General features: G+C 35.7%; 1 protein-coding gene across 1 annotated transcript in view; it reads right to left on the reverse strand.

Annotated features, from left to right (window-relative positions):
* Positions 1-22,957, reverse strand: part of Smp_154140 (site-1 peptidase (S08 family)) — a gene marked incomplete at both ends in the record, with an annotated part of 42,100 nt that overhangs the window by 7,008 nt on the left and 12,135 nt on the right. The window contains 13 exons of the mRNA XM_018797735.1: positions 1,455-1,535; positions 3,689-3,848; positions 4,824-4,939; positions 6,128-6,223; positions 6,604-6,677; positions 7,783-8,034; positions 10,758-10,883; positions 11,992-12,193; positions 13,606-13,757; positions 14,367-14,537; positions 17,647-17,970; positions 19,760-19,921; positions 21,150-21,256. Coding sequence (XP_018652747.1) covers positions 1,455-1,535; positions 3,689-3,848; positions 4,824-4,939; positions 6,128-6,223; positions 6,604-6,677; positions 7,783-8,034; positions 10,758-10,883; positions 11,992-12,193; positions 13,606-13,757; positions 14,367-14,537; positions 17,647-17,970; positions 19,760-19,921; positions 21,150-21,256 — 2,023 coding nt within the window. The remainder of the gene's footprint in view (positions 1-1,454; positions 1,536-3,688; positions 3,849-4,823; positions 4,940-6,127; positions 6,224-6,603; positions 6,678-7,782; positions 8,035-10,757; positions 10,884-11,991; positions 12,194-13,605; positions 13,758-14,366; positions 14,538-17,646; positions 17,971-19,759; positions 19,922-21,149; positions 21,257-22,957) is intronic.

The raw sequence follows: 22,957 nt of genomic DNA on the forward strand, positions 1-22,957 counted from the left end.
GTGGTTTTCTTAGAGGGCCACACCCGGAGCGTTTGATATGAAGGTCTAACCCACAAGGCAGTGGAGCATCGTCAAGAGATGCAGTCCCATGGTAGCCGGTGACCAACGATTGATTCATACGCCATTTGTTCCCTCAGGATACTGGAGTCAGCCCATGTCTACCATTGGTTTGGAATCAGGGTTTTCCAACTCCCCTGGGTGAACTTTCCGTGTCCACCAACCCGGTTTAAGCGCCGTCCTCTCAATTTCGTAAAAAATAGTAATGCCACGAGAAGGCAATGAGTAGAACTTCCCTGGCAGAGGCTATATACGCGTGGTTATGTGAGAGCACTCTCCACTCCCCACTCTCGGCCGTACCAGGGCGTTTGAAGGTACGAATTGTAAGAAATGTGGTTTGTAATAATCACAATCGATAAAGTATATAGACTAATCAGCCTTCTTAATTCTCCAAGAGATACTTAAAATACATGAACACGTATTCCGTAAATTTATCTGGCTAGTTTCTGACCTGTATGTAAATGTATCATTTATATACAGCGAGACTATAATTTATCGACACACCAATCTGATTTAAGATAGCAGGTCTTGAATTTTAGCGGTGAATTCATCCAACCATTTAGCTGATTTACATTATAGCCGATATCAGTTCGTGATGAAAATATTAAATCTAATTCCTAACCATAACGTCCAACTGTAAATCCTCATCCTGATTATTCACACTAGTTTACTACCCTCATTTTACCCTGGTAGGTGGGTTAACATTTCCAAGGTGGTTTGAGTGTTGTACAAAGGTCTTCCTTAAATTATAATATCACCATTGCATGCTTATTATTCGTCAAGTTTTCAAATGTCGATTTACTTACTCATTGACTTCTGTCTCTTATCTTAATGGCTGGAACATTCCACTTTACTCAGAAACAAATCTTATGTTATCATCTCTCACTGAAGAATGTAATCAATATAATTGTAAAACTAAAATAACTCATAATGTCATTGAATAAGAAAAAGAGAATTCAGCGAAGAAAATTTTCTTTTCGACGAAATCATTTACTTAAGCTTGATTAGTACGTCACCTCATTTGTTATTTATTGTCGAATCCATTTATAATGCAATCTTTTCTAGCCTCCTATAGACATATATTTTCCATCTTACTATATATACGAATGTACAGCTTAAGTAAATGATTTCGTCGAAAAGAAAATTTTCTTCGCTGAATTGTAAAACTATTCTATAAACATACTATTCCTAGTGTTTATGACAACTAGAGACCAACAAACATTTTTGCTATGCTCTGTGCTGATTATGACTGGCTGACTGACTAAGACCTGAACTATACACAAGTCAGTGCAGTTAAATTAAACATTATTTCACTCATCAATAATTAATAACAATAGGATCGAAATAATAATCACAAAGGATCCAACAACAAATGAATAAAATAACAAAATTCTCACCCGAATTCAATGTTAAATGGTCGAAGTAAATCATTCAAAGCAGGTAGGTTTGATCCACCAGTGTCTGGAGTCCATAAACGTCTAGAAAAACGTAAGATCAAGTCAAAAAGAGAAAACAAAGAAAACTAATAGAGATATGTGTTAGAAAGTAGGTTTCCATAATATGACATATTGAAGTCATAAACGTTTAATGTATATATATATGAATGAGCTTAAGCGATGCTTATAATGATCATAAGAATTGAAGTCGTTTTTTCTAGAAAATGAATATAAACTTTACATACACATTAATTATTTGGCAACAGAAGTATCAAAACCTTTCATTATTCATATACTTAAGTAACACATTTGTATAAGTAACCAATTGCATAACCTCATCTTTATATCTACACATCTTTAAATCTACTACATCTGTTGAATTTCTAACAGGTCACTGTGATAAAGAAACTAATAATAAATAGATTAGACTAACAGTGAAATCCATGACGCGTGTCTCTTACTACTTAAAACTCGCCAGCTGGATGTACTTGAACCCAAGAGTTGACGTTTACCTCGAGATTTGAAACCAGTACCATTCGTGTCAAACGTCATAGCGTTATCCCCTTTGGAGATGCCAGGTAGTCGATGTATGATCCTACGGGGGGTAACAGTCCAAAGTAAGTAAGTAAGTCGTTAAGTACTTACTTACTCCTGTTGCCTCTCAACGATGGGCGTAAACCGCTCATCAGCATTCTTTATCCAAATCTGTCCTGGATAGTCCTTTCCATTTCCTTCCACTTGCTATTCATTCTATTCATGTTTGCTTCCAGTTCCCGACACAGTGTGTTCTTCGGTCTTTCTTTTTTCCTTTCCCCTTCACGATTTCAGGTAAGCGCTTGCCTCGTGATAAACAACTGTCAACCAACACCAAGGTTAGAATTTTCAATACAAATGTCAAGACAGTTCTATTGTATGGGGCGGAGACGTGGAGAACTACGAAAGCCATTATCCAGAAGATACAAGAATTTACTAATAATTGTCTACGCAAGATACTTCGGATCCGATGGCCAGACACTATCGGCAACAAGTTACTGTGGGAGACAACAAACCACATTCCAGCGGAGGAAGAAATCAGGAAGATGCGCTGGAAGTGGATTGGGCACACTTTGTGGAAATCACTCGATTGCGTCACAAGACAAGACCTCACATGGAATCCTGAATGTCAAAGGAGAAGAGGAAGACCAAAGAACACATTACGCCGAGAAATAGAGACAGACATGAGAAGAATGAACAAAAAATGGATAGAACTAGAAAAGAATGCCCAGGACAGAGGGTTGGAGAAAGCTGGTCGGCTGCCTATGCTCCATTGGGAGTAACAGGCGTAAGTAAGCTTGCCTCTTGATGCAGATTTGCGATTTCCTCAGTATGTGTCCAATCCATTTCTAACATCTTTTCCTAATTTCTCCTCACCTAGAAACTAGTTTGTTCTCCCTAACAGTGGGCTTTTGCTGATGATATCCGGACAACGGATACCGAGTCATTACGAAAGTAATTAACAATTGAGTATTGGATTAACAAAATACATATTTTATAGGTTTTACAACCAGAGTGCTTCAACAACAACCCATTGACGATTACATAAAACATGAGTTTAAATAATTACGTGTTCACATCATACACTGACTATCAAATCAGTGTCATGATTAGATAGTTTGGTCATTTAGAAGAAAAAATGTGAAATAACACAATATTTCTATTCAATATGAAATATTGTACATAATACGTAGTATAAGTGACAACAGTAATAATAGGAGTATGGGGGCAAAATCCGACTCACACGTCCTAGTCGTGCCTTCTGGATCATGGGACTGTTTCCATGAACTAACGTGAGCGGTTAATCGTGGGTGGTCGAGATCGGCCTAATCAACCACTCTACGAATACCCAAAAAACGATTAAGAGTGCTACAAGGAGTTATTGCATAATGATTGAGTGTTTAAAAAGAGAGGTAAAATAAAAAAGAGTCTGCCCAAATAAAAACCAAAAAGACAAAAAACGGTTCTGTGTGAGTGTTATGTAGTGGTTCTGCGTAGCATTGCAGAAACAGCTATCCCACCACGGTAGTTATGCCGTGCTGTAGCACTCTTCACCGGAAGGGCCTACTAGGCTTCACCATTCTGTATGGCTGGAAGGGGTAATAGGAAAATAGAAAAATAATGATACATGATACATGAAGTTTAACACAAATTTCACTAACCTGGTATTAGTGTCATAAAAGCGTAAACTTTGCATAACACTAGTATTATACCAATCAGCGAAAACAATTAATGATAATCCTTTTTCTGTAACATCTACAAACAATTTTTCTATTTCATATGGAAAGAATTCTTCTTCTGGATCAATAATAAGGAATGTACCTAAAAACAAAATGAGTTGATCAATTTTATTATGTATTCAAAGGAATCAAGACGTTGCTCAATATAATGACAAACTTCCTTTAAACTTGAAAGTATTCGAAGAGATAATCTGTTCAAGGAACACATGAAATAAAGAAATCTAAGCTATTTGTAATGTACAAAAGTGTAAAAAGGCGTATTGAAGCATTAGCAGTACGAAAATTCAAACCCACTTGGTGTATTCATAAACAGTTTGTTCTTACTTTAAACTTACCATGGTAATATCAACCGATTATCCTTGTCTCCTCTTTCCCTCCGTTTCTAGTCTAGTTGACCCTTTATTTTAATATATGAATGTTCTTAAAAAGTATATGTGTGAATAGATTGTTCGAAATGTATTGCGTTAACATATTACATAATTCAGATAGTCTTCTTTTTCTTATTACACTGTCGTAGGATATTCTAATTTTATTTCACCTGTTTTATTGAGCCATTAGTTGATGGAATCCACATATCATTCATTTACCGTGATCAGATCGACGACTTGTTGGGCAACAGCACTACTGATTTCAAATAACAATCAAAAATCATAATATCTAATAATAATATTTCCTTGTAACTTTGATGAACAGCAAGCAGATTTGCATTCTCTGATTGTAATTGTCATGCTAATTCAAAAATTTTGCTTGATACCATGAATCGATCGATTTTAAACCACCATTAAAATCTGGAAGCACTGGACATCCATTTGTTCTAATATGGGACTCCTCAGCAGTGCACCGTCCAGTGCTTCCAGGTCTTCAATGGTAGTCTAATATTGATCCATTCATGATATCAATCTAAACTCAACAATTTCCGCAACCCTATACTGATAATTCAGAAATTAGCTAAGTTTACATGCCAACTGATAAGACTATCTCCCTGAACATTAATACATAAGAAGTACGTCCAACGTACAGCACAGTTTATAATTCAGACTAATTTCCAAGTACTTACCGTAATTAGACGCATTGAAACAGTCAAATGTAGAGGTCAATACTTCAATGAAATAACTTTTTCTACGTAGATGAGTATATAGATCAAGAAAATTTGTGTGAATATGATCTCCTAACCTAGAAAAAAAGGTTAAACGATTCAAAGCTTACTAAACAATTATCATTAAAAAACTACATTTTAAGAACTAACGTAAAAGTGAAAAAGTGCGTACAGTCTAATAAAGGTCATGGAAAATGTTACTAGTCGTAAAAGTGTATGATGAGAAGTACAAATTACCGAATAAAGAGTACACAGATAATTATAATTGATTGAATGAGATGGAAATAAAGCGAATATTCTCATTAACTGAATGTCCTGATACAGTGAAGGATAGAGAGAATCATTTCTCTACTTCAAAATGCATAGGAACAACCAGGTTTAAGATTCACACCTAATCTAACAATCTTGATCTTTAATTACAGAATCACTGTTCACACACACATGCACCACTTTTTCTCATCTTTTTGTAATGTGCTTTTCAGTGTACTGTCTTTTTGACTATCATTGATATTATGATCATTTTGAAACCATTCCGATTTAACTTGTAATGAAAACTTAATATTGTAACATGGATTAACGCATATTTATCCCATACCTTATGGTGATTACGACTGATTAGGGAGGTTGTTAGAGGTATGAGGGCAGTTATCACTTCCCGGTTGCCCACACCGTGGAAGGGTTCTTCTAGAGGTACCTGAAAAGGAAATTGGGTTAGAAGTGGTCTTAATGACCTGAGAGCGTGACCACAGTGCCCAAGGGACAACTGCTTGGGGTCGGTCAGTCGGGTAGTTTTTGTGTTAGCTCCGTTCTTCAAAGGACCTTACCGCCGGAGACGGATATCCGTGGGATAAGGCGAGGTGTGCATTTTTAGGGTCGACCTTTTCTAACCCCACCCCTCCTTGTGGGAAGGCAGCATCTCTGTCATGCTGGTTGTCTGAAGGAAACACCTTACTGCTGTCACACCTCTGTACAGTCAGCAGTACGACATCGCCTTCGGACCTTGGGATTGCTGCTTTTAATCTTACCGCTCTTTAACCGACCTGTCTGGCATGGTAGGACCTTGAGGAACGATTGTTCCAGCCAGTATAGCTCGATTGGTTCATTAACATAGGCAAGCCCGACCACTACATCAAGGTAGCAGCAACGGTCGGGATTATGACTGACTAACTAACTGTTGAAGAAAATATGCCTAATAAAGTTGGTAAACAATAAAGTACGCATGATGGGTGATGCAAGAAAAGAAAAATAACACCTGAAACATTTACCAATCTAATGGTTCCTTTGTTCGGGTCAAATCATCTCGAGGAATAAAACCAGATGGATAATGAATACTATGGAACTGATCAAAGAGAATTCGTTTTCTAAATAAAACGAAAAAAAACGTTTTAAAAAAGTGTGAACACGTAGTCAAATATATAAATTTTATCATATTAGAATTAATCTGAATAAGGATTTCAATCAAGACAATGAACAGTTCTAAGTTAGACAATTATCAACAACCTGGAAGTACTGAACGGACGTTTTGGCCTAGTGCGCTACTAAACTGCGTGCATTCACATCATAAGCGTAAAATCAGATTTGAAAAACTTAGATTTCACCCGTGAACGTAAGTCAGGTGTGAGAAAGATGCGCAGAATTTATTCAGGAGAAGAAAACACTCAGGGCATTAAAGACGAAAAGAAATTTCAGTTAGCAAACTACCTATGAATACAGTTATTTGAATAATCAGATAAAAACTTACGATCGATGTGGAATAGGTACAATGTTAGCTTTAATTGGTAATCGTAGATTTGTGTTTAATGATAGATTTCGAACCTGTGGGAATGTAGAAAAGACAAAAATGAAAGACAGTGCGTTCAAAATAGTATACCTCAGTATTATGATAATGAAATCATAGTTTAACACATTCAAAGGTAACTTTCACCACAAATTTTTACAACAGATGGAAAACTATTAGTAACCAGGATGTATTTGTTGACTGTTTCATCGTATGTTGATATTCTACAGCATTATTCAATCATACATTCATCAAGAATTTACCATGACAATTTCAGGTACATTTTATTCAGGCCAGTATATCATACAGCAAGTATTTCCAACTACAAACAAAATACATGATCAACAGTTCAATTAAAATCGATGCAAAGCAATTCCCTATATAACTGATTAATTGAGTTCAATTGTAAGTATTCGACTATCAAACCACTGAACATCTATTTTGGCCCATATTATTTTCAAAGTATGACAAAATAACATGAATTAAAACACAGATCATAGGTTCCGTTTGTTATGAATGCTATTATTATCATCATTACGTACATAATAACGTACCCCCAAATGCCCTGGTAAGGCCGAGAGTGGGGAGAGTTCGCTTTCCCTCTTCAAATGCTCTAACATGGCCACGCGTATATAGCCTCTGCCACACAAGTCCTACACACTGCCTTCTCGCGGCATTACTGCTGTTTACGAAATTGAGAAAACGAAAAGCGAATGCCCAGCGCTTTAACCGGGTTGGTGGACACGGCGACTCCACCTAGGGGAGTAGGAAAATCCTCATTCCAAACCAATAGTGTACATGGGCTCCAGAATCCTGAAGGAACAGATGGAGTATGAATCAATCGCTGGTCACCGGCTACCATGGGACTGCATCTCCTTAAGATGCTCCACTGCCTTGTGGATCAGACCTTTAGATCAAAGGCTCCGGGTGTGGCCCCCTAAGAAAACCACCTGCTTCAGTTTGGGCACCAGGGCAGTATCACAGCCCTCACACAAGTTGAATGAGATTTGTGCATCGCATATATATCTGGTGCTTCCTTGTACCAATATTTATGTTTAAATAAATAAACAAATAATAAACATAACAACGTCATATACAATGAAAAATGAATACTAAAAACTTCAGAAAAATAAAGTTACTTACAGTATCATAAGATTCCACAACAAGACTGACATAACCTTCAGCAACACCTGAGAAACGCGACGATGGAATAATATCGTCAATAGAATCGGGTGTTACACTCAGATAAACAGCTAAATATCCAACCCATGGCCAAAGATATTGAGAATATGAAATGCCAACATGTAGACGATGTCCATTATAATTAATGTATGGATGATAAATTGGCGGTTTTGTTATACGACCAACAACATCCATAGAATTTAAAATTGTTATCTTAATGTTTTAAATAAAATGTTGGGAAAGAATACATAAACTGTATCTATTATCAACGAGATAAGATTTTTTAAAAATTATTCAAAGCAAAAACTAATCTGCTTGACAAATACGAAATCTGTTCCGTAAAAGATGTTACTTCCATTTCGTGTAAGATGCTACGCACAGATGGCAATAAACTTGTTCCATCATCAATTTTACTGCTCATCATGTTAGCTGCCTGATAGCTCCGTACTTTTGATACTGAATTTTGGATTCGTGAATATGAAATAACATGAACCCGGATCTTATGAGTAAAGAAAGGTGATCCTCCAGAAAAGTGACCACAATATGAGCAACACACTTAACGGCTAATCACTAATTAATATGTTAACGTATTGTCACGACACGACATACATCTATAATCGACCAGTGGTTAAACATAGACAGACGAATAACGTTGGACTGATGCATGTTAGCAAGAGTTAAAGTACAAAGTGTTTGGTCGTTTGTATACATGTCCATTCGAAGTATTTGTGACAAACATTCAGCCTAAGTAAATCAACGATTAAACGTGAATCGAAAGTTGAGCATCTTTCTGAATTCTGTTGGGCTACTAATGTACTAAACAATATAAATTTCTATAAATCGTGAGTTACACGTATTGGTCCATTGAATCTTCGGACTGTTTATGCTTACAACTGCGAAATAATTAGTTTATTTTGGAATTTGCGAATCCTGTGAGGATTACCTCGATAGTTCCACTAGGTCACTCACTGATAGGATCATAAAAGGAGTAATTTCAAGGAATTAAAATTTAACCCACTGCACAAGCCAATGGCTATCTGATCTGAGTAGCAAAGTGGATATACAAGAGAATGGCATTTAAGTTCGAGCCTCAGAGTGAATATCTATTCTCGGATGACGAGTCCAAACAAAGGCAGAACGCGCGTCCCACAACCCACTATTAGTCACCATTCATCTCTGCTTAAAAGTGTTTAGAACATATGATGATGACGCTTTTCATAAACAGATTAGAGGTGTTCTTCCTAGTCTAATTGAAACAGTTACGATAGCAATTCTCTGAATAGTTTTTGTCCGGCATTTTCCTACATATCTATCAGGCTCACAATTATCATTCATAATTCTCACCCGTAAATTATTTTCGTCCTTCCATTCTTCTCTTAACCCTTGATTATAACGCAACATCATTTGATATTCAGTCTCAAAGTACTTTATGATGTAATCTTTTCTATCCCTCAACACACATATAATTGTTTATCTGCTGCAATGTTTTGAAAATGTGATAATTTCGTCAATAAATAATTGAGTGTAAGTCGTAATTACCTTACAAAATTTGGCATACTGCAGAATATTGAGACATAAAACTATTGGATATTTCAGGGGAAGAGAAGAAAACAGCACCAATTCATCACCATTAAAACACAACAGAATTTAAATACGACAAGAAAAATATTGATGATTGCACAATGAATTTTCAATAGTTGAATTCGTGAGTCAATTCACGCTAGACCACCATGGAAAACGTGGAAGCACTAGACGACGATTCCGTCCTCAACAATGTGCATCCGCTATCCCACAAAAGAGACCCAACCCTAGGACTCAAGGTATCGAGCACGAACGCTTAACTTCTAAACCACCGAAACGGCATACAACGGTGTTCATGTCTTACTTCAACCAATCCACTATATTGCGCCACACTCCACCATGTGAGTAACTGCATCTACAACAGACACAGTCCAACTGCACTGGCCACGGCTTCTCCAGGAAACACCTCCTGAAGCCATTCACTAGTGAGCACATAATGATCATCTGTATAGGTTGTGGAGATCTTCGAGTTCAGATTGATATCATGACGGGTGGATGAAAGTTAGATGGTGATTGAAAATCTGGAAGTAGTGGACTACCGTTTGGTCATAATATGGTACTCGTGAGCAGTACCCATCGACGACCTCAAAAGTGGGACTGTAGTAAGGGACCTAAGGACTCACGCGTGAACGCTTAACCTTTAGATCACTGAGTCCACATCCAACAGTCTTAATGTCTAAACTTCAACCAATCCACGATATTCCACAACCATCCATCGTTGTCTCTACTGAATAACTGTGAATTGTTTATTTTCCATGTACCTGACCCTGAAAAAATTATGACATCGAAATTCCTCTATTGAAATCCAAAATCAAAATAAGCTGAAATTTGAATAGCTACTTGTTATTGACATAAAATTGACACCCAAGTAGGAATTTTTAAAAAATTACTGATTTAAAGTGACATTTACAATTTGTCAATTCTCGAAGTCTTTCAAAAACCTGACACGTGTTATCTTATCAGATACTAACCATCCATTTCATTCGTATCCTTCTACTTGTATGTCTTCTGGTAGAATGAGACGTCAACAAATTAGAGTCTATGCACGGAAGCAAAGGTATAAAAGCTCTCCAATACATTATCTAGCAAACGTAATATTGAATAAAGTCATTATTCAATGATAAAATAAATGAATAGAGCATATCAATCAACTATCCAGTCTAAAGATGGTATAATCTTGGTCGTTGGTTATATTAACCTATTATGGTAATGTGATCTATGCTACTTATGTCGACAACAACAGTAGTATAATGTAGCAAGCAAAAAACATTTTATTTCTTACCGTATCGTTTTATTTTGCGCATATAACAGATTATTATGAACTAAAGTTTAAAAGGTATAAAGAAACAACTTACATTAATGATAATTGGTTGCATGGAAGAGTACAATGGTTGAGAACAGTATGGCCACATATATGGACATTGTGTTAAATCCAAATAACTAGGCATCAGACTTGCTTGAGGTTTCATACGCTGTACAATCTGTAAAATGTGATATAACAAAGAAGTATTTACTTAACCAATAAATTGAACATGCAATACATAGGGATTTTCTAGTATGATGACCTAAATAGCCAAGATAAAACAGTTAATGCTGATTGATGTAATACTTGAATAGTTCAGTTAAAAAGGAATGTGAAGTATGTGTCTAAAATGCACTACGTAAGAAGTCAGCAAGTCTATTTCTCACTGTTTTGATACCTATGTGAATACTGATGACTGTGCAGCAGATTGAAATCAATCTACATATGGTGAAATCCAGACAGGCTTATACCAATCTTTGTCATCTTCGATGATGTTAGCCAGGTCAACAATGAGTTGTAAAGATCAGTCTTGCTCAGTCGTTGTTAAATCTAGCCCCTTTTATGATGATGTTCAGTGAGTCGATATTTTCGATCATTATTATCACCAAAAGACGTTTTACACCAAGTGGAAATAACATGCTAGTAATAGTGAAATTCTTTAGTGTATTCAGGAGCAGTGGAGATAATTTATCTGATAGTTGTTTTATATCATACTTTAATTCTGTCTAGTTTTAAGACTCTCTGGAGTTTTTCACTTGGGCCATGGAAGCAAGGTAGGACCGCGGTATCGATCTATATGATATTTCATTCAAACTACTACTTAATAATAAATCGTACCATTTCAATACTTTTAATACTTTTTCCATTTTCAGAATAACAGGACTGTTCAATATGAAGTGCATTATCAATAAGCACAGGAAAATATAATGATACAAGTTATATCTGTATTTATTGCAGCAGTTTCGACCAAATATCCACATGGATGTAAACAAAATACACTTGATTTGTTTGCAACAATGGAATCCATGTTCCATCCGTTTTAAGATTCGTTAGTCGGATTCACCTATATCTTAGTGTTATTATTCACATCGAAACCAGAACCCAGGACTTTTAGGTTCAAACGTCTAAAGAATTATCCATTGAGCTATTGCATTGAATTAACCGTAAACTTACTCAACTCGTATAAAGTTATCGAAAACATGAAAAACACAACCACAATCACTACCACTATTATTTTATTGTAAAACCTTAATTAATTCAGTATACACAAGCTGATTATTACATACCTCTAGGGCTGACTGAAGATTTACCAAACCAGCGCCTTGTTCGAACATACTACTTTGATCAGTTTCTTGTAACCATTTTATTGAATTCGTACCAAATACACGTACTGAATTTAATTGATTTGCACTGGCTATTAAAGCTTGTTTAATACTAATTGGATTAACAGGTACAAATGGATAGTTATCTATATTCATATGATATAGACTACCATTTTCATGATTAATTAAGTTGGCATTATGATTTAAAGCAGCACTAAAATTAATGTAAATAAATATTATTGTAAATGAATTGGCCTTTTTCAATTTGAGAAGACATGAAAATAACCAAATGTATTCCTCCAGTTAGTAAACAGTCTTCCTATTATGGTGTGTGCTACTGATGTCGATAGATATAAGTAATATGTACCATCAATCGAAAGTGAAATGCCTGGTGTAGGAAGGTTAGGAAGATCGAAGGAAAGAGAACGAGAACAGAGAATGATTGGTGTGGAACTGAAGTCAAAGTGAAGTCTCAGACGATTGATTGGCATTTGCAAAGGGAACAGTCAAGTTTGAGACAACTGATTGACATTTTGCACATGAAGTATTCACTGTATGGTTCTCAGATTTTACTCAGAGATTCAGTAATTTTGTACTGAAAGACATTCAATTGTCCCCACTTCTGCTCTCGTTCACTATAATATTACTTCATAACTTTCGGGGGATTTTTGAAGGTTGAAAAAAAAGATATGTTATGACAGTACATGTGATAAAAACGAGTGTCAATCTCTGAAAATAATCTACACACTGAATTCATCGTTACAAAACAAACTGACCTACAAACTTCCAAATAGTTAGTGCAGCGTAGACTCCTTATGCTTTAATTTACAAAATAACCAACAATTATTTCATTCGTAATTGCATATAATCTTGCCGTTACTGACTTTATGAACCGAAATTGATTAATTTATTTCAGCATCTTTGTATCTTGAGTGAATCGTCTCGTTATTCAAACAAAGTTGGACAGTGAAATCCAAAGCAAACGTCTCATCCTATATAGGATTCCTAACCTAGACTCCATTGTTCATATTCATCCTATGGCTTGAATCCAGTGCTTTTTACATCAAACGGGCAGTGAGTTATCCATTTACTGATTAATTGCTTTCAACGTATATGTAGTGATATATAGCGCAATGGAAAGTGAAATAGCTTATTATAAATAATACACTACATAAAATCGATGCATCAATAATGTGTGTTTCGCATTATTTGGAACTTTTCAGCTGGATGCACCTACATCCCAGAGTTGGTATTCACTATGGGATTCGAGCCTAAAACCGTTCATTTCAAACAACCAATACAAAAATGAATTAAACAATCAATCCGTAAATATCTCTCGCTGAAACCCATCATCTGGAAAAAAACATACAACAATGTATGAATATGATAAAGCTACATTTCATTATAAAATAGTGAAAAGAAAACATGATAGGAACCAGCACAATAAAAACTCATATTCAGCAATTCAAAGTTTCTTAGAAGAACAAAGTAAACAGTATTAATCAACTGGTTACTTTCTATAATAACAAAAGAAAAGAATTCAAATCATCACGAAACAAAACACAAATTTACACTCACTTAATTAATAAACTAACAACTCCTGTTACAATTGGAGATGCTACGCTAGTTCCTGATAATACACGACATTTTCCGTCTAGATTAGAACTGATAACACCAGTAGAAAAAGTAACAATATCCGGTTTTACACGTCCATAACCAGCTGGAAGTTCCTAAATTTGATCAAGATTAAAAGTGTAAAATCAAGTGAAGATAAACTTAAGAATAATAAAAATGAACTGATGAGTAATAATACTACTTATACACAATCTGTTCAAAGAATATGCGAACAGATGTTGTTAAAACTACGTTGTGAAATTCAAATTTTCACAATCTCACAACTTCCAAGATACTTATCATTTATGATAATGAACCAATTTCATCTCCGATTAAACAGTTCAAAACATCTATGGAAGTCAGTTTCAACAGGGGATTTGTCGTTCCTCAATCGTGCTTAATAGAAATCAACAACGAACTTGACCTTGTTGTATCGATCGTCAACGTTTTCACTGAGATACTTAGTTCACTTGGAAAAAGATATGTTTTTAGTGAGTTATCCTCGAGAACAATCGTCAGACTTTACTAAACAACTTAGCAGGTCCCTCTGCGTATTTATTCGACAGACCATATACAGGTATGTAGGTGATAAAGAATTTTAACTAGATGTGTCCAGTTATTTCTAATGTACTTATTAAAAACCAAGTGACTCAACCTGAACTGTGAATAAAAAACGATAACTGTCTACAACAAAGCAAATCAAACTTAAACATGATATTTCTTACCCAACCAGTCATTCCACGTGAAGAAAATCGTGCAACGCGACCCAAAGCATCTACACCGCCAACACCTAAAACATCCATTTGATCAGCTGGATTATTTAATGTTCCAAATAAAGGGCCATCATTCCCGATAGCAGAAACTAATAATATTCCATTTGCAGATAATTCTAAAACCTTAATAATTCGACACAATTATAGTATAACTTGATGTATAATATGTGTTTAATTAGTCTCTTGATATTTCTGTTACACTAAGCAAGAAATTATTGAGATGATAATTAAGATGAAGAGATGAGTTAATTTCATTAGTATAAAGGATTTGTGAAGATTCTTGAATTTTACAGTTTATGTAACACACTTATTCTAAGTTAGATAACCATTGGAAACCAGGAAACAATAGACAACTGTTTCGTGCTAGTATGATTCACTTCAGAAGTGCTCACTTACAAACCCGACAACGGATCGAACATAGGACAATTAGGATTAGTGGCAAACACCTGAATGTTATGTTCACTGAACCTGTATCCAATTGTTCACATTAAATTATAATCAATTTACGATAAAGTGTAAAGTTCATTCAATTACCCTACAATAGTTAAGAGCCAGTTCAAGATGAAGTATTTAAAATTGTTAGCATTACTAAACAGTTTAATTTATTTGGTTCCTTTATTAATAAATCCACTATTAACATTATATCATCTTTGTTTATTACATTTTGTACACGTACATACACACATGTACCTACAACAAAATACTATAATTACAATTGACAGTAGTTGTGGAGGTAAGAGATAGGTTAGTATCACATAAACACTAGTCAGTCAGTCAGTTACATCGTAGGACCAGGCACACATATGCATCGGTCCAAGTTGCCATATCTCGTTAGCACAACAAGATGAACACCGAATTCATAGAAATAGTTAATTTAGTGGTGGTAGTATATAAAAGATAGGTTGTATATAAGGATGCCCCCAAATCCCCTGGTACGGCCGAGAGTGGGGAGAGTCCGCTCTCCCTCTCCAAATGCTCTCACATGGCCACGCGAAAATATAGCTCCCGCCAGGGAAGTCCTACTCACTGTCTTCTCGTGGCACCGGTGTTGTTTACGAAATTGAGAGGACGAAAAGCGAATGCCCGGCGCTTTAACCGGGTTGGTGGACACGGAAAGTTCACCTAGAAGAGTTGGAAAACCCTGATTCCAAACCAATGGTGCACATGGGCTGACTCCAGTATCCTGAAGAAACAAATGGCGTATGAACCTGTTGTTGGTCACCGGCTACCATGGGACTGCATCTCCTTACGATGCTCCACTGCCTTGTGGACTAGGCCTTCAGGCCAAAGGCTCGGGGTGTGGTCCTCTAAGAAAACCACCTGCTTCAGTATCACAGCCCTAACACAAATCGAATTACATTTTTGAGGCGCATATTTATCTGGTGCTTTTTTGTACCAATATTTATGTGTTTAGATAAATAAAGTATATAAGGATATAGTATAGGAAGGAAGAACGTTATGAAGCAATTCTAATCTTAAGATTTAAGGGAAGATAAAGAGTGTATACACTAGTGTAGACTAGTGTAAACACTAGTACTACGAAACAAGTGGTAGCGTTTTTCACATATATGTATAAAACATAGATCATACATTAAGTAAACATCCATTACACGATTTGCTAAAAATGATATCCAGAAAAGTATTGTGCTTCTTACCAATGTATTTACAATTGATAGATCACGGGGTTGTGATCAATGTCATGTATGTCAGGTCCTTCTTAGTGCAGATCGAATACTATCGATCACGTTGCGATGTGGCCACCAGTCTAGGTGACTCGACAATGCGAGCACTATGTTGAGATTAGATAGTGATTGGAGGTAGTCAACAGAAAACCCTGGACCTAGATTTCGTGCTACTTGGCACTCGTCAGCAAGGTGTACCTGTAATCTTGAGGGAACTGATGCTCCCTGACTGAAGTTGATGAGAAAATCCTAGTTTACAGTAAAAATCAAACTAGTTACTTTGGACTGAGTAGCTAGATTCAATGTGCTCTACACAATATTCAACTACTAGCCATTGAATATCGATTCCTTTCATTCTCTCTCCTTGAATACTAATTAGTGGAGTTTTAATACAGAACAAAATTATGCTTACAAAACATTATATGCAAAGTTGGATAGTGGTTAGCAGTGGAAGCTAGGACGTACATTTCGTCTCATTTGGGACTCGTCATGACCAAGAAAGACTTTTTTTGCTTATCGGTTACTAAGATATTTCAATGCTGAAGAAGAAAATGCAAGTATACCTTGTACTTAATTATGTTACGTTGAATTCATGTCTTTTTTTCGGAAGTTGAATATTGTTATACCCTTATATCTTCCAAGACCTAAGTGTTCTTGTTTGGCGAAATACCTGTAAATAAATAACTTTCTGTTACAAATATCAATAGAGACTATGTGTTAAAAGTGATTGTCTTGAAATTCAAGAATATATATAACACAAATACTTGATATATCAAGCTTAAATACAGATATTCAACACTATATCAACACCAATGGCGGAGCATCAGCAGTCGCAACCATATCATTGGTAGTAAAAAATATGATTTAAAACAATGAAGTTTTAAAAAAATTACAAATGAAATGTGAAAGTCAAGATCTAACGATAAATAAAACGTCAATGGATCTGTATTATTGTGGATGAATTTGAACCACATCACACAACACATAAAAACATAGGTCATGATGATCACGTGATAATGGTCGTATAAGATCTGTTGGGGATGTCAAATCCCCAGAACTTACTTGGTAAATGGCTTAATTTTGTAATTTTGTTTTGAAAATTTGAATTTCTTTGTTTTCGCGCCAAAGGCGCTCTTTTCACCTTCAAGTCGTATTTCCCACTTGTAAAATATTTTAAATGCTGTTGGTCCGTTGTGTCCTTGAGTGTGTTGTTTTGTAATGCTGCCCAAGTACAAATTATCGCTGTATATATACGTTTGAGTTTTTCCCTTATGACTTGCTTGCACGCGGCTGCTTACGGAATATATATTCCCCTACTTCGCCTTGGACTTCTTCCTCTAGTTAGCGGGGCTTGGGAAAACGGATTAGATTAGCCGCTTGTGTCATTGTGTAATTGGCCTTCGTTTATTAACGAGAAAATCGACTTAGCTCAAGCATATCAAGATCAATTCGTGATTTCAATGAAACTCAGAAACTTCCCACAACCCTTTACTGATAAAAAAGGACTCTTCATCTATTTTATCAAAATACTAAAAAAAATCACAACTAACCTTGTCAACAAAAGGTTTATCTAAAAAATCTGGTCCACCAATACTAAGATTGATAACATGTAATTTTCGACTAATTGCATAATTGAATGCATCTAAAAACCATGATGTATAAGATATTTGTGTATCAGTGAATACACGAAATATGAATAAATCAGCACGTGGTGCAAATCCCCAAGGTGGACAAGTAGAATCGTCATGTTTATTAAAAGAATGAATAAATTTTGAGTAATATAAATTAGGATTTTGAGCAGCAATTAAACCAGTGACATATGTTCCATGACCATGTCGATCTAAAGCTTCAATAGAATCATCAGAATAGGATCTCTAAAATATACAATAAAAGGATATCTATAAAATATTTTAAAAAATTTAATCAACAATGTCAACCTATATACAACTGACTATGATTACAAATTTGGTATAGAATGTGGATTAAAAAGCTGATTTGGTATAGGAGCAATTCTAGATTTTAAGGTCGCTCCCCGAGCCTTAGACATAGAGGTTTAGTCCATATGGCGTTAGAGCAGTATAGAGAGATACGGTCTCATGGTATCTAGTGACCAACAGTAGGTTTATACACCATTTGTCTCCTCAGGATCCTGAAGCCTATGCTGCAGCATTGGATTGGAATCAAGGTTTTCCAACCTCCGTACCTGCCTACCCAGTTAAAGTGCCGGATATTCGCTTTACTTCCTCTCAATTTCGTAAACAACACCAGCACCGCCTTGCGAGAAAGCAGTGAGTAGGACTTTCATACAGAATAGTGCACAAAAAAGGACTTAGCAGATGGCTCAAGGTTACGAATGCTGGTTGGGCATGCATCTAGTTAACTCAAAAATATTAATTCACAGAAATCAGGATTTTAATTGTCGGTTTTGTAGTTCGACAAGATTGGCTGTCCTATATAAGTCAACGTATTCAACAGAAACTATAGCAATCAATACACATTCAACAACGTTAAATGACAAATCTGTCAGTTAGTAGCGCTAGCTTATATCCCGGTGTTAATTGAATGTAGTAAATATCTGAAGGACAGAATGACAAAAAATCAAGGTATTAATGAGATGTAGTAGTAATGAGAATAACAAACTCAGAAGCTACTGAGATTCAATTTTCCAAGTAGTACTGTGGAATTTCAGAAGTTCCGTGATGAAAGATCTTCATAAAACAAACAGAGATAGAAGCTATTATCCAGTTTCTTGGTATTATTCATCTGAACACATGGAAATTCATTGTTGATCTAACAGAAGGACAGATTCTAAATGAATTGAAAATCGAATATTTCATTTCAAAGATCCACCACACCATATGGAAAAATGTGAAATTAAGTAGCAACATGCATTAAACCGGTTGTAGAAGATTCTGAAAGCAGATTGACATTAGACCATTTATGTGGAATAGAGTACAATTTGAATCTGCGCCTCCAATCAATGAAAATAAGTCATGATAATTTGTAAATGTATATAACATTTATATTAAATTATCAAATCACAAGTTGGATGATTGCCTTTAATGGTGTGCACTAATTCAATAAACATTCTCTGAATTAGATAGTAATGTCAAAAACCCAATAACATTTATAAACAAGTTCAAACGTTGTTCAGCTTGATTTCATTTGAACAGTCAAGTGGTACTGTAGTGAACGAGAACACGACTGGGGACAATCGAATGTATTTAAGCAAAGATTACAGACTATCTCAATAAATTCTGATTACCAAACAATGAACAGTCAATTTGCAAATTAACAACCAATTGTTTCAATCTTCACTGTTTCTTCTCTTATTCCATTGCTCATGCATTTTCCAGACGTTCGCGTTTCATTTCAGTTCTTTCTTCATCGGTCTTCTGCCAAAATACATTCTATGTCTGACCCACACCATATATTACTTATATGGATATAAGTAGACCACACCACAGTACCACAATTCACAGTGACACACGAAGTATTGTGGATCACACTTATGTGGGCGAGTTTATACTTAAGTACCTAGTTGGATTAAAACAAATTTATTTTAAACTATGAAGTAGAATCTTGGCACTGATACATGCAAACTCATTAACTACCTAGTTGGACGTTGTTTTTGAACATTTTATAATGTTATCAGCAACTTACATTAGTTATATCAACTGTCCAATCAGTTCTTTCAATAATATTACTTAATGAAAAGTGTTTATGATCAGATGGTGCCAATCCTGTATCAAATATGCCCACACGAACACCATTACCGCACAAACCACGAGACCAAGCATATTCCGCCTGTAACAGTTTCCATGGCTAATCATACAAGGATAAACATGAAGAATTCTATAAGGATCTTGAAAAAAAACGTACTAAATTGAATAATCTAATTAAAAGATAACAGGTTAGGCAGTTGGAATAGAACATGAGCCTGTGTGTACGTATTAGTTCAAAGCTGAGAGGTACTTATGGATGCTAGCTGTTGGTCGAAAGTTGGCTTAATTTTTCAGGGTATATATGCATATATACCAATGAATTTCTGTGTATTTTAATTCGCTTAGGCAATACAAATCCCTAGTAATTCTTATTCTTTTTACTTATGTTAGAAGTCAGCCTCGCATATGCGTAATGTGTATATCAGTATTCCAACAGGACGACTGACCGACATAATAGAAGACGAGGTTTATTAAAATAATGTGATATATTGGCTTAATATGAGATCGATCTTAATTCTACCATTTAGATTTTATACAAAAGTTGTCTAGAACAAAATACTTAGGGTTTCTTTTTAAGTTTCAGCCATACGTAGGTTCAAATTAGGCTTTTCAGTGTATTCAAAAACATACACTGCTAATATTGATTCTGAATGTCCAGAAGGCAGGAGTGTTGTTCACAAAAGTGAGATGACGAAAAGCGAATGTCAGGCGCTTTAACCGAGTTGGTGGACAAAGCGAGTCCACCTAGGGGAGTTGGAAAACCCTCATTCCAAACCAATGGTGCACATGGGCTCCAGGATCCTGAAGGAACGAATGGCGTACGAATCAATCGTTGATCACCGGCTACCATGGGACTGCATCTCCTCACGATTCTCCACTACCTTGTGGATCAGATCTTTCGGTCAAAGGCTCTGGGTGTGGCCCCCTAAGAAAACCACCTGCTTCAGTTTGGGCACCTGGGCAGTATCACAGCCCTCACACAAGTCGAATGAGATTTGTGCGTCGCATATATATCTGGTGCTTCCTTGTACCAATATTTATGTGTTTAAATAAATAAATAAATAAAATGTCCAGGGTGAAGTGATTTATCTTGATTCTTGGATATTTCAATTCGCCTAATATGACACTTAAGTTTGCATAAATATGTATGATCAGATTGTTATTTGGAACGTATTACGCTAATATGACACAACGCGGTTCCTATAAACTTCGCTTTCGCATTGTATTCTGTAAATTTATGAAGAAAGAATTATTATTATTATTATTATTGTCATATGATGTGGATTTTTAAGGGAATAATAACAGCAGAGATTACCTGCAGAGATTACCTGTTTTAACGGATCTAATGGTAAAGTTCCAGGAGAATATCTCTGTGAATTGCCAAACTGATGTATATCAGGAAAAAAAGAAGTTAAAGTAATAATAAAATGGATTACTTATGTTGAATATAAAATAAACATTAACATTCTAATACGTTGCAAATAATATCGAGCCAATTAGATTAGTTTGGCCATATTGAAAATATCTCATTTCTACAATAGGTCAGTCACTATTCAAATAGCTCAGTGATAACGCCTGACCCTGAGAAACTAGGCGAAATAACATTGGTTTCTCCAGAGAACAGAACATTCTTTCTAATCACAAGCATGCCATGATGGTGAGTGCTAACTAGCACAAACCATAGGTCTAGGAGAGTTTCCTGTCGATTACCTACAACCATTTGACAAACTATCAATATCCCAGAAAATATTTGTCAACAATATAGAGAACATGAAGTTTATGGGTTCTATAACCGCAAGCGAGGTTGTGGATGCGCATTACTGAAGAGTCTCATACTAGGACGAAACGGCCATTTGATGCTTTCAGGTTTCTTATGATGATCTAACCTAGATCGGTTTATGATTTCACTGAAATCAAACAATCTCCACAACCGCTTACTGACAAATAAAGAATTATAAAATATACTTTAGAAGTAACCACCTTTATCAGAAGGGGTTTTGTGGAGATTTTAGCAATTTTATAGTTGAATTCATGAGTTAATTGAAGCTGGACTACCATGCCAGCACTGGGTAGCCGTCTCGTTCTATTGTGGGATTCATCAACAGTGTGCATCCACCATCCCGCCTCGCAAGATTCGGACCCAGAACCTATCAGTCTCACGCGAGAACACTTAACCTTTAGACCACTGAGCTGGCATCCAACGGTGTTATTGTCTAACCTCAACCAATGTACGAAATTGAGCAACTGTCCACCATTGTCTTCAATGAGTTACTATCTCACAACAAACCCGATTGAACTACACTGGTCACTGTTTCTCACTAAAACTCTAGGAAATACCAGTTACTAGTACTCCTAGCTTTCTCGTGTTTATTATTATCAATTACTATTATTGTTATTACTATTATAACAAAAGATAGAAAATTGTAGGCATTTGTATTTTCGTTAATGAAATGAGATTTATGTGATTTCAGTCAGTCAAAATAGGACTATGCATTAAAACTGTTGATATTCATTCAACTACTCATTGTATCTAATAACCCAAAGGAATACAGAGATAATAAATATACGTGTATAATATATCCAGATATAATGATATAAACAAAGTGATTATCATGGTAAGCAAAGATGGATAGTGGCTAGCAGTGGAATCCAGTTTGACGCGCGTTTCGTCCTATTTGGGACTCGTTAGCTGGATGTACCTGCATCTCAGAGTTGATGTTCACTTCGGGACTCGAACCCAGTAGCTTTGCTTACCATGCTTGTGAATTTAGGCTATATCGAGGCAATACGCATAGTATGCACATATGCCAATTAGAGACTGACCAGTTGCAGTCCTAAAAACATCAATGGGAAAATTCAAACAAACAATATTAAGTGAATTTAAAGTAATTATCAGTTTTAAAAAACAAACACTTACCAGTTTCAAATTTCTTCTTGAATCTAGACGACTGGCTAAAAAGTAATCGAAATTATGCAATATCAATGAATCCAAGATAAACTACATGTATCTTTTTTTGGGGTGGATCACATGTTCACAAAACAAAAAAAATTCCTAATTATTCCTAAAATAAAATTCATTTCTTGATGAAAAGATAAACAATCGCAATTCCTGAGGAGGTCCATACCAGGTAGTCAG

Source organism: Schistosoma mansoni, chromosome 5 (assembly GCF_000237925.1).
Source record: "Schistosoma mansoni strain Puerto Rico chromosome 5, complete genome".
Taxonomy (NCBI): Eukaryota; Metazoa; Platyhelminthes; class Trematoda; order Strigeidida; family Schistosomatidae; genus Schistosoma; species Schistosoma mansoni.